The 13,100-nt window shown below is 42.4% G+C and overlaps 1 protein-coding gene across 4 annotated transcripts in view; it reads right to left on the reverse strand.

Annotated features, from left to right (window-relative positions):
* PRICKLE2 (prickle planar cell polarity protein 2) overlaps positions 1–13,100 on the reverse strand; it is a 358,609-nt gene that overhangs the window by 65,720 nt on the left and 279,789 nt on the right. For all 4 annotated transcript variants that reach the window (XM_033210349.1, XM_033210348.1, XM_033210350.1 and 1 more), the window contains 2 exons: positions 3,828–3,941; positions 759–896 (listed from right to left, as the gene is read on the reverse strand). In XM_033210349.1, the coding sequence (XP_033066240.1) occupies positions 759–896; positions 3,828–3,941 (252 nt within the window). The remainder of the gene's footprint in view (positions 1–758; positions 897–3,827; positions 3,942–13,100) is intronic.

Genomic DNA, 13,100 nt, shown 5'->3' on the forward strand with positions numbered 1-13,100 from the left:
CACTCCCCTGAACCCACTCTCACCTGTTCACAAACAGCTCCTGTCAGCATGACTGGGAAGGGTTTCATGCACTTCAATAAGGAACTCTCAACTCTCGGGAGAAGATAATTTACCTCCTCTTTAAATGGCTCTGGTTCTGGGATGATCCTGCGAGGGAGGCTGACCCATGGCCCGAGCCAACTCCATTTTCTAAAGGTCTCTTTTTAAAATATAAATCCATCATGTCTTTGCTCTGCTCAGTCCTTCCAATGGCTCACCCAGAACTCTGACTTTATCTGAATTCTCTCCCTTCACTCCCTCTGCCCCAGCCCACTGGCCAACTCATTGTTCCTTGAACATAACAGACACCCTCCCGTCTCAGGGCCTCTAAGCCGGTCATTCCTTCTGCCTTAGCATTCCCTCTGCCCTAAAATCTGCACAACTCACTCCCTCTTGCACATCTGTGCAAATCTTTGTTCAGATCTTCTAAGTGGGGTCTTCCCCACCAACCTTCCTTAAAACTGCAGCCTCCCCACCTGTCCAGCACATCCAAGTCTCCTTCCTTGCTGTATTTTTTTCATTTTGCTGATTACATTTATTGTCTGACTTCCTCCCCTAGAATCAACTCCTTAGAAGGGCAAGATGAAACTTTCCTGTCTTTTGTTCACTACTGTTATCTCAGGCACATAGTAGGCACTCAATAAAACAATTGTTGAATGAATGAATGGGTGAAAAGATGCCAGAACAATGCCTCTTCACTCCGCTGAATCCATGCTTACCTGTTCACAAATAGCTCCTGTCATGGTGACTGGGAAAGGCCTGACATTCCCACGGCCCAAGTTTTCACGTTTCCTCTGGCTGCTGAAAAGCTTCAGCTCCCTCTTCTCTTCCTCATCCAGGGAGTTACAGTATCGAACCTGAAGAGACACAGACAATAGCATGGAAGAAGTCACCCTTGCTCCTTAAGATTCCCAAAGCCCATGACTCTTGAGTTTTCTCGTTAAACACACTCTCATTTGGTTTTATAGCCCTCGCCTGAACTTTAACCACAACAGCCTTGGAGAGATTTAAGGTGAGTCTCTGCTAAGATTGCTGACAGCCGAAAGAGTTTACCAAAGGCTCTGAATTCTGGATCCCAAGCCTTGGGCAGGCTAACGGTTCTGTGACTGCTCCTTATCATGGCTGCCTCTCTCTGCTCACCATATTAAGATCAAATCATCTGGGGTGGCTCAGCTGCCAGGAAAGAGCTGAGAAGTTCTCCTTCTTTCAAACTGCAGGAACCTGATACTTTCATCTCCATGTGCCCATGCAAGTGATCCTTGACATCAAGAATGACTCTAAGTCGGTGAGCCAGAGCAGGTGTCCATGTGCTCACAGCTTCTGTTCTCCCATCTCATTTTGGAAAAATAGGGAACAAAGGTGTGAGCCTGAGGAGTTGGTCCAGGCATCTGTGGTGCTGCACAAAAGTCTTTGCATGTTTATCTCTGTAGAGCAGGGAACAAGCTGCCTGCTAGGCTTCAGTTGAGTCGACTTGCAAGAGACATTTTCCTTCTTGTTAAATATAGAAACTCACAGAATTAAGGGAGGAACATTAAATGTAATTTGAATTCAGTATCTCCCCTTATTTATGCACATCTTGGGAATTGTGCTATGCTATATTCTTGTGCTGTTATTTACTTAATGCTGTTTTTAATACTGACTCAATTTTTTTGGAAACTTGGGTGCATTTATTTCAAAAGAAAGTATATTATGACTATAAATGGAAAACCAATATCACCTGTAAAAAACAAAACAAAACAAAACAAACAAACAAAAAAACAGAAGAAACCTAAATAGAATGGGAACAGAACCGTGTTGTTACATTCTATCTGGTCACTTTGCTTGTAGGAAATCCTAAAACAGAGATCCCTGATGCTCCTACTTAAAAGTGGAGGCCAGTGTGAGTTAGAGAGATATGAGACACCTGCTAGCACCTAAATTGAAATTTCTTCCTTGATTATTCAACTACTCTATCACAAGGAATACAATACAATTTAAAAGACAGTAACTCTCTCAATATGTAGTTTCATTTCATTTACTGCCATGTCCACATAACACTCAGGGTCATATATATATATATATATACCACACTTTGGGAAACATGGTCCTAATCCCGTCTCCTGTCATACTTTGGAGTAATCTGGACATCAGAAAGGTTAAGTGAATTGCTTGGATGATTTGTTATACAGATGGGTAGAGGGAAACCTTTGTACTAGGACTGTCACATCCTAATTTGAAAACCAGGACAGCTGTGTATATCAAAATTGTCTTATCTGTGCAAAAAAGAAAATGGTCAAATATTTACTTTAGAATCACAATCACCCTTTGTCTTCAAAAGGGCCATTTCAAATAGGCTAAATCTGCCCACTGGGTCACACACACACAATTCCCACCAACAGGACATTGTAATTTGAATGGTGTCTTTTTCCATAAAAGCACAGTTAACCATAAACACAACAAACCACTACGATCAGAGAAGAGCCAATCGCTTCCTTCTATCAAATAAAAAGTGTTTAAAAAAAAAAAAAACCTTCATGTAAATGTCCCAGAGAGAACTGCAGTGACCCGAACAGCCCAGAATATATGGTTACACCACTGACATTTTAGGGCCATGCTTTCAAAGGAAGGCACACCCTTCCTGCTTGTAAAAACCCGCATTTTTCACTTCCAAATTAGTTAACCAGGCATCAGGTTACAATGCTTGCTCTCAGCTTTAAAGGAGAAAGCATTATTTATATTTGTTTTATGATGTCTGAAATAAGCAGCAGTAAAGAGGATATAGCTCTCTTTCTAGGGAACTGCTTCAGTTTTAAAGTTTTTGTGCTGCTTACTCAAATGTATTTTTGAGGCTCTCAAATTAACCCCTTTCATTCTAATGTGGGGAAATAAGACTGAAAAGCACTCATTTCCTCGGGGACGGAGCTGCTGGGATCCAGCTCGTGGGTGGGAGGGCTGGTAGAAAGCTGGTGTCCAGCTCTCTAAAGGGGTTATTTCTCCTATCCATTTAAAATTACATTTTTGTTTTCAATGCAGTCAGAGTCAAGTAGACAGTTCAGTTCCATAGGATTACTATTTTTAAAAACCAGATACCTACAAATGAATTTCTAGTATGTAAACTGATTTCCCTTCCAGCATAATGATCTTTTAGAATCATGTTTACAAATTTCTCTTTATGAGCAATCAGATTTCAAGGATAAGAGATGCCCATTTACAGTGCCATGTTTCTGGGTTCAGAAAAAAGGACAGTCTGCTAGTCCACACTTTCAACAGTACAAAGAACAACCTCGGCAAGTCAGACTTCACCATGACAAAAACACAGATGTTCAGAGCTACAATTCTGGACACACAACTTCTCCTGCAGTGTAGTCTGGAAAATTTGCACACTCATTTAATATGAAATGATGCTGAAAATTCAAGAGAGTCACAAAGTTTTTGCAGGGCTTGAAGTGGTCCAGGAGATCTCAATCATCTCTCCAACATACACAGGCAACCCACATGGCATATTCTTCAAGAAAGAAAACTCAGAATCATAGCTTTTGAATTTTGGTGTTCCCAGGTTACCCCCAAATAGCTAGTAGTGCCAGGCATAGAGGCCAATCCAGTTTATAATGAGTTTCTGCTTTTTTAGTAATACTCTCTAGAAGTAAATTGTTGGCCAGTTTATTTTGGCTGTAATTAAGGAAGCTAAAACCTAAAATAAATGGCCAGAGTTCTTCTTTGGCTATTTCATTGGTGGCAGATTATGAAAAAGGTAACAATTCACAGAAGGAACTAAGAAAATTCTGCATAAGCCCCCTCTAGCCCCTTACCTCATTGTCATGTGGTGGCAGCTGGTGTAGTAGCTGCTTGATTCGCAGTTTCTCTCCAGGACTGTTGACATAAGGGACTTTCTCTTCTGGGAGACAGCTATAGTACTGGTGTACCTGAAGGACAGAAAGCATATAGATGACTTGCCCGTTACTCAAACCACGTGCCTATTCCCACTTACTGGGAAGATGACTCCCCCAGCAGGATGTAACTGACTTCCACAGTCCTGAACCTTTATGAAAGTCAATAGCAGACGACTTTCCTATGGTAAGCAGAGAAATTCATCCTTAAAGCAAGAGTCAGGCAAATCATCCATATCTGGGATTTTCCCCTCTCTCTGTGAGGGAAAAATAAAGCCATTAAATTTTCCTAGACACAGAGTTCAGCAGACATGCTGGTGAACCAGAGGGTAGGGCTTTCTCGGCAGACTCCCCTGAGAGCTGGCTTTACCATTTTCTCTGTTAGTCTCCAGCATGTGACATGCCTCCCTAGCCAAAGGGATATGTCAGCACCTGCCTCAGCAACGGAGTTAAAGCCAGTCTTTGGCACTCGGCAAACCCCTAGGTACCTCAGCCTCCACCTACATTTAAAGCCCTCCAGGTTTCAAGACTTTTGTAAGGCAGGCAGCAGCTGACATCCATCAGAAATAGACTCACTAAATCTGGGATGCAGAGCGTGTAATTAAAAATTGTCATTAACATGAGGATTTTTGTACATCCTAGAACATTCTTGTTTATGACTGTTAGGACATATTCTTGTACTTTATGAGGCTCATTCAACCCTAACAATAACTGGGGAAAGCACCAAGCAGCTAATTTTGCCTGAGAAAAGAAAACAGACATTCCACCATTCAGCCACATGCAAAACTAGAGAAAGAAAAACTGGCTAATACAGAAAGTATGTTATTATATAGGAGAGGCAAAAAAAAAAAAAAAAAAAAAAAAACCCCACAAGCTCAGATGACATCATGGAAAATACTCTCGAGTATCTCTTATTTAACAGCATGATCACCTCTTGAGAAACAAGGCATTCATTCAACAAATGGGCAAGATGGAAGACTGGGGGCTCTGAAAGTCATCATTTGGCCAGGCATAGTGGCCCACACCTGTAATCCCAGCACCTTGGGAGGCCGAGGCGGGTGGTTCACCTAAGGTCAGGAGTTTGAGACCAGCCTGACCAACACGGTGAAACCCCGTCTCTACTAAAAGTACAAAAATTAGCCCAGTCTGGTGGCGCATGCCAGTAATCCCAGTTACTTAGGAGACTAAGGCAGGAGAATTGCTTGAACACGCCATAGCCTGGGTGACAGAGCAAGACTCTGTCTCAAAAAAAAAAAATTTTTTTGTTACATTCTACACACTTGGTCTAAACTTGGTGTAATTCCTTTGCATTGAGGGAGCTGTGGGTATGAACACATGTTTTGGGAATGCTGGGGTGAAGAGTTACGAAAGCTCTGTCTACTTTGATCTCCAGAAACTAAGTCATAAATGTTAGAAGAGGGGGTGAAAAGGCTTTTTAATGACAAGGCCTTAAAAAATGTGAAAGCTATCTTTATTTTCATAACTAATGATGGTAACCACTCACTATCATGTGCCTATCATCCTTTTAATCAAATCCCAGAGGCAATTACAAAAAGAATTCTTGTCCTAGATTAGCTAGATTTCCAAAGGCAAGGTCTGTATAAGCCCCTTCCTATAGGCAGCTGGCAGAGAGCTATGCCCAGGTACAGGAATGAATGGCGCCGGGTTCTGAAGACAGCCCACTGTTGACCAGTACTCTGAGAAAAAGTAAAAACCCAGATCACTAGTTTGGGATTAGAAGCTGGCAATTTGCCTATTAAGAGACTTGCACAGCGTTCCATCCTCAGAAGAGTCCCTGTGCCATATGCCTCATCACACAAAGGCCAGGTATAGAAAAGCAGGCCCAGTCTCATGTCTTGGGGAATGGGCTTTGACTCCCAAATCAGAAGATTGCTTGTAGAAAGGCCTTGTTCCATCACTACTTTGTCATTCACACAACTCCCATTGTCGTTATGGAACATTAGGGACAATTGCTAATATGAGATGAATTACTACGGATGCTTAAAAATGCAGAGTCTAGTCGTGGTTCCATTGACCCTCCTTTTAATCACCTCTAATTACTCACATACCCTCTGTCCATTGCCTAGAGCACAGTCAGGCCTGAGAGCCCTTCTGAACTGGTACTTTGAACCAAGCCCTTTCTGATACTGTCTAAGGCTGGCCCAAGTTGGAATCTTCCCTGCACCCTCTAGGGCATAGCCGGTAGATCTGGACCCGAGTCAAGGCTCTGTTGTTTCCCATCTCTGGGTTCCTGAGCAAGTTATGTGACTGTTCAAAATACCCATCATAAGACTGAGATGATTAAATGAGAGTGTAGGCAGGAGCATGTGGCTCTCAATAAAAATAAATAACATGAATACATGACGATAGTTATACTATCAAGCCTGGCCTACTCTAAATGGAACAATCCAGATGCTTCCTGGACTAGGTCTTGCTCTGCCACCCAGGCTGGAGTGCAGTGGCGTGATCATGGTCACTGTAACCTTGACCTCCTGGGCTTAAGCACTCTTCCCACCACAGGGTAGCAGGAACTACTAGCACATGCCACCATGCCTGGCTAATTTTTAAAATTTTTTGTAGAGACAGGGTCTTGCTATGTTGAACTCCTGGGCTCAAGCTATTCTCCTGCTTTGGCCTTCCAAAGTCCTGGGATTACAGGTGTGAGCCACTGCATCAGGCCAGCTTTTGTGCAGCAACACTGCTGGCTTATAGAGTGAGACCAAACCCTGAAGCCACTTTCATTAGTAAAAGCAAGAAAAATAGGTTGCAAGGATTACAATGGTATTAAAACTAGTTTGACTTCAGAGGAAAAATGGCAAAGTGTTATAAAGGTGTGTGTGTGTGTGTGTGTATGTGTGTGTTTTTTCAGAAATTTAGCCATGTATATAAAAGGGTCTCATGAGGAAACAGAATATGCCACCGGAAGATGACTGTACCAAGTTTCTGTTCTCTGAGCCCAGTGTCCTCTTATCTCTGCTCTCTTCTCTTCCTGCAGATCTGCTTGTCACCTTCTTAAAGGTTCAGGTTTCCCATGGCACTTGAGTTTGCACAGCATCAGTTCAAGAGCCTGTCCTAGAGTGACTCACTTTTCTCAATTCCAAATTCCCCAGAGGAGGACCCTGACTACCCCGTTTTGGGCAGTGTCCACACCCAGAAATGAGATTAAAAACATTCGATACTTTGAAGACTGGAGAATAAATGAATCCCAACATGACACGACTGAGTGAAGGTGCAGTCAGCAGTGACGGAGGACTCTGGAGAAACTTAGGAGTAAATAAGTCCCTTGGTGTGCTGAGATCCATCCTAAAGACTGAATTCTGAAGTCAACAGAGGCAGTGACTACTCTTTAGGAACACAGCTCTATCTTTCCCGGACATCTTTTGTCACCTTTTATAATTCAAGTCTACTGATAACCACTCAAAATTATTCCAGTAATTCCTCAAATATAGAATATGCTAGAATATCTTCTCACAAGGCAACTAATAATTTGATGGATGACTTAAGAACTCACCTAGGTAGCAAGATGCCCCATTTCTAAAATAAATCAGTTAATAAATTAACTACCTCCCAAATCACTCCCATATCACATGGTAGGTGACGTGGCTTGCTCTGAGGAAGGAGAATGAGTTAGTCCTTTCAGGACCTCCAATCCTCTTCAAAGTCCATTGAAGTCCAGGTGAAAAACGCATCCCTCTAATGTTAGCTTTGTGTCGCCTCCTGGTGTTTAGATGCTGGACTTTCCAATTTTTCATCGAGCAAAGGGGATTAACAGATGGATGGGAGGGAGGGAGAAACAGCTCTCCTGAATTCTCTGGCTGGATACAGGAATGCTGCCTGCATTTTCCTCTGGCATCCTCCACAATAAAACTACTGTATAGCCCAAAACAAACATCAAGTGAACCAAGGGTAATGGGAAAATACTGAGTATACTTTCTGGCACTACAAAAATTAAATTTGGCACAATCTCTGAAAATCCTGCAGATTGTTCATTTTAGTCCAAACATGTTTCACTTGTTCATTTTTCGGAGTAAATAAGCAAATCCAATAGAATTTTGTCAATGATGATCATTACCAAGCTATTACCCATTATGCTGATAACTGTATTTTTCATTCTGTGTGTACTGAGCATATTTATTCAAAAGCACATCTGTTGAATGTGTTAGAGACTTTGCTCCATTGAGACATTCCCAGATAAAGGTGTCCTGTGATTCCACCCTGGGTGAAATCATACTAGGTACCTTTCCCCTAAACAAAAGCATTTTGAACACAATAAACTGGCTTATGAAAATGAAATAGCTGAAGGCCTTTATTTAAGGTGTGACTCTGCAACAGGAAGGGTTTGGCAGCAACTTCAGTGTGTGTCAGACAGATCCCAAGTGCTTTAGTTAGTGCGCAAATAAAGTCTACAAAGCAAAGCCTCGCCCAGCTGGAAAGATGAGGTTTGCTGGAAGGAACTGCACGTCTGATAGCATTTCTGCCTGGGCAGAAAGATGGAGGCTAGAGAAGCGATGACTCTGCATTTGGGAGAAAAGTGTACTAAAAGTAAGCTGATTTTTTTTTTTTTTTTTTTAAGAAGTGTGCAAAGCACTTTATTTAGAGCACTGGTTCTCAAACTATAGCTTGCATCAGAATCACCTGGAAGGCTTGTTAAAACACAGCTTTCTAATTTAGTAGGCCTGGGGTGGGGACATTTGCATTTCTGACTCCTCTTCAGGTCCTGTTAGTCCAGGGACCACACTTTGTGAGTTTTAGTGCTTTCTACTGTTTTCCCTCACCAATCAACCTTACGCAGTTGTCAGGCAAATGGTAGGATTCCCATTTTCTTCAAGAGATCCACGAAGCCCAGAAAAGAGAAGAGAACTTGTTGGATCTCACCCACATTTTCAGGTGTCTCCTTCCACATCTAGATACATGATTCAGCAGGGGATTCCACCAGCTCTGGCAAGAACAAGAAATCCTAAGGGCAAAGTGCTCACATTTTTGGGTGGCAACATTTTCCTTATCAAAGTATCCTTATTTTCTTAAAGCAGGAACTCACAAAGGAGAAGTTAGACTTTCTTGGCCGATTTCAGAATCAATTGTTCTTAACCATCTAGATGGGGAGGGGGCCCAATCTTTTGGCTTCCCTGGGCCACATTGGAAGAAGAATTGTCTTGAGCCACACATAAAATATACTAACATTCACGCCTGTAAACCCAGCACTTTGGGAGGCCAAGGCGGGTGGATCATGAGGTCAGGAGATCGAGACCATCCTGGCTAACATGGTGAAACCTCACCTCTACTAAATATACAAAAAATTAGCCGGGCGTGGTGGCGGGTGCCTGTAGTCCCACCTACTCAGGAGGCTGAGGCAGGAGAAGGGCATGAACCTGGGAGGTGGAGCTTGCAGTGAGCTGAGATCATGTCACCGCACTCCAGCCTGGGCGACAGAGCAAGACTGTCTCAAAAAAAAAAAAAAAAAAAAAAACACTAACACTAATGATAGCTGATGAGCATAAAAATGGCAAAAATATCTCATAATGTTTTAAGAAAGTTTATGAATTTGTGTTGGGCCGCATTCAAAGCCATCCTGGGCTGTATGCAGCCTGTGGACCACGGGTTGGACAAGCCTGATCTGAATGAAGGAAGCGGTCATTGAACTATTGACTTACTGAGTGACCCTAGGGCTTGAAGTGTTTTTATATACAGTATTTCATAAAACTTCTGCACACCCTGGAGGTGGGTATTTCATACTCATCAGATTGAATATCACATAGTTATAAAGTGACAGAGCCACCTTTGAGCTTGACTTCCCCATCCTCTCCTTCTGTTCTCCTTTATCAAGAAAAAAAGAGATTGAAGAGACTGGCAGATGGATGGGAAAGAAGGAAGAAAAAACCAAAACCAACCCAGATACAGCAGATTCCCAATAGGTCTGCTTGGCTGACCACAGAAACAATGAACACATTTTCCTTCGGTATTCTCCAGAACATAACCAACACACAGCTCCCAAATAAAGCCAAAATGAACAGACAGTATGTGAAAAATCTCCAAATTACACAGTCTTTCCACAACACCATGGCATGATGGTATAAGGCAGTTGGGGCAGAGTTTTCCCACCCATATCCATTTTTTTTCTTCCTTAACAATATCCCCATTTTACTGAGCGCATCAATATACTCAGCTAAGAATAACATTTCTGCAGCTCCTTAGTAGCTACATGTGGCGTTATATATTCTGGTCAATGACACGGAAGGGTGTGACTTCTGGGAGACTCTTTTAAAGGAGGCTAGGCAGTTGTTAGCCAAGATCTTTTTTTGCCCATTCCCCCTTCTTCCTGTTTCCTGTCTGGAATGTAAACGCAATGGCTAGAGCTCCAGCAGCCATCTTGTGCCATGAAGTAACCTTACAAATGGGAATGGAAGCTGTAACCTGAGAATAGCAGGACAGAAAGTTATGAGCCTGGACTTAAAAAAATTTAAAAAATTTTTTATACCATGGAGCCACCAGACCAACCCTGGATTGCCTCTCTCTGAACTTCTGAGTGAGAGAAATAAACTATTTCTTTATTTACAGTCTCTGTTGCTAGGAAATGAATGCAATTCCTAAATGATACAGCAGTGGTTTTCAAACAGTAGCATGCTTTAGAATCATCTGAGACCTTTATTAAAGATGATTGCCATTTTCATCCCTCTGGGTCTGAAAAGGAGGCCAGAACTGTGCACTCTTAACAAACACCTCAGACCACACCAGGAGAAACACTAGTTTAAGGAAAAGCCAAACACAACCACAAGTTCAAGGCCAACCCTCTTGAAGTGTAATCTCAGATATGAGGTGATACATTTGGAAGGTTTTATAAAATCCAACTTAACCCAGGGACTAATTCGAACGCTGAGCCTTTATTTCACGTTTCCCCTCACCTGCAGTTTGAGAAGCTTGGAACCTTGTTTAATCTACCTCAATTTGGGGAGGTAATATCTAAAATGCACCTGAGCATCTCAGAAGGCAGGTTGTACAGAGAAGGGAAAGATGCTGCCTGAATTTGCTGCACATGGTGGTCTTTAAAAAAGTACACAGTGGTTCCCAAATGGGAACCTGGAGGACCATCAGGTAGCATTACAGCTGTGAGCAAATAGGGATGGGCTGCTCGTGAGGGCCCCTGTGTTCATTTTGCCCCTATTTGCCAGAATTTCATTACCCAAGCAATAGGAGAAAAGTGCCGTTAAGTGGTATTTAAGAGGTGAAATTGTACCAAGTTTGGCTCCTTCCCTTTTCTCCTGGAGGCTCACATTATAATTTTAATTGGTTTACTCAGGAAGCAATTTAGGAAACAACAGTCTAATGCCTAATGCCTAAACAATGTCTCCATCATGTTAAACTCCCCTAGGATTAGGATCAAAATCAGAAATAAAAGCTCATTTGCAGTATTTTCAAAGAAGAATCTTTCAAAGACTCCTTTCTTTTGTTCACACTTTATGTCTAATTCAACAGGGATTCTTGTTGAATGTAGGTTCAAAACATATCCAGAATCCAGTCATTTTCCACCACCCCTGCAGGACCAGTCTAGCTATGACTAAGTGCTCACCCGAACTATTGCTGTGGCTGCTTCTGAACCCGGCTTTCACCTTTGCGCCTCTGCAGTTGAGTCTCTATTCAGCAGCAATAACAACTCTATTGGAATATAAACCAGGGTGTGTCACTGTTCTGCTCAAAACCCTGGATGGTCTAGGGGCAGTGGCTCATAACTAACCCCAGAACTTTGCGAGGCTAAGGCAGGATGATTGCTTGAGCCCAGGAGTTCGAGACTGGCCTGGGAAACAAAGGTAGACCATGCCTCTAGAAACACTAAAAAAAAAAAAAAAAAAAAAAAACAGCCAGGCTGTGGTGGTGTACACCTGTGGTCCCTGCTACTCTCGAGGCTGAGCTGGGAGGATCGCTTGAGCCTGGGAGGTTGAGGCTGCAGTGAGTGGCGAATGTGCCACTGCACTCCAGCCTGGGTGACAGAGCGAGATTCTATCTCAAAAAACAAAAACAAAAACAAAAAAAACCCCTCAAAACCCCCCAAAACAACAACCCTGGATTATCTCTCATGCCTCTATGATGCAAAGCCAAAGTCTTCACTATGGCACCATGACCCCGCCTCCTTACAACCTGGCAGACTGTGTCTCTTACCATATTCCTTTTGTTCAGGTCTTTTGCTCACAATGACCTCCTTGCTGTTCATTTCACCTCATAGCCTTTACACCAGCCATTCCCTCTGCCTGAAAGGTTCTTCCCCCAGATATTTACATGGTGTCATCCTCCTTTCTTCCAGTCTTTGCTCAATGGCTACCTTAGCTGCCTTCCCTGACTATCCTAATAAATGAGCACCTCTATCCCCTATCCTCCAACCCAGTGCTTCTCAACTGGGGGTAACAATATCCTCCAAGAGATATTTGACAATGTCTACAGACATTTTCTGTTATTGCAACTTGGAGAGGGAGCCGCTATTGGCATATATAGTGGGTAGAGGCCAGGGATGCTGCCAAACTTCCTACAATGTGTGGGTCAGCCCCCACAGCAAATGATCCCCATCAAAATGCCAACAGTGCTGAAACTGATAAACTCTTAGTCTGCTTTTTGTCAAAGAACTTATCGGTTGCTGACAAATGATGTATTTGTTTATTGTCTTTCTCTTCCCTCTAGAATGTGAGTACTTAGGACTGTGTTTGCTGTATACCCCCAGAAGAGGGTCTGGCATGTACTAGATACTCATTAAGTGTTTTTTGAATGGATGCATTCTGTATTCAAACCTTACCTTTCTAGCTGTCTGGGTTATTAGAGGATCTAGACACACACATACAGCAACAGAATACACAAGTGAGGTTTCAAGAGGAACCAGAGTAAAACTCATTAAGCTTCTCTTTCATTCCATCAAAGCATTTGCTTTTTCACCAAAGATTAGTGCTGTGGGGTGGGTGGAGAAGATGTTAAGTAAAGGATGCATGGAATAACTGTCAGTGTACTGTTTATTTCAGAAGAAGCAACAAAAGTGACACCCATTTGTATTTGAAGCCAGAGAATTTCTTTCAAGTTGAGTTAACTTTGTTTGAACAAATTAAGGAAAATAATTATGTTATGCCCTAAGCTGGTACTACAATTCAAAATCACATGAGTTGCTTTGCTCCTAGGCCTGTTAGCTCTCACATGCCCACTCTTTCCAACACTGTTAGTTTA

This window comes from Trachypithecus francoisi, unplaced genomic scaffold (assembly GCF_009764315.1).
Source record: "Trachypithecus francoisi isolate TF-2019V2 unplaced genomic scaffold, Tfra_2.0 Lachesis_group0, whole genome shotgun sequence".
NCBI classification, from domain to species: Eukaryota; Metazoa; Chordata; class Mammalia; order Primates; family Cercopithecidae; genus Trachypithecus; species Trachypithecus francoisi.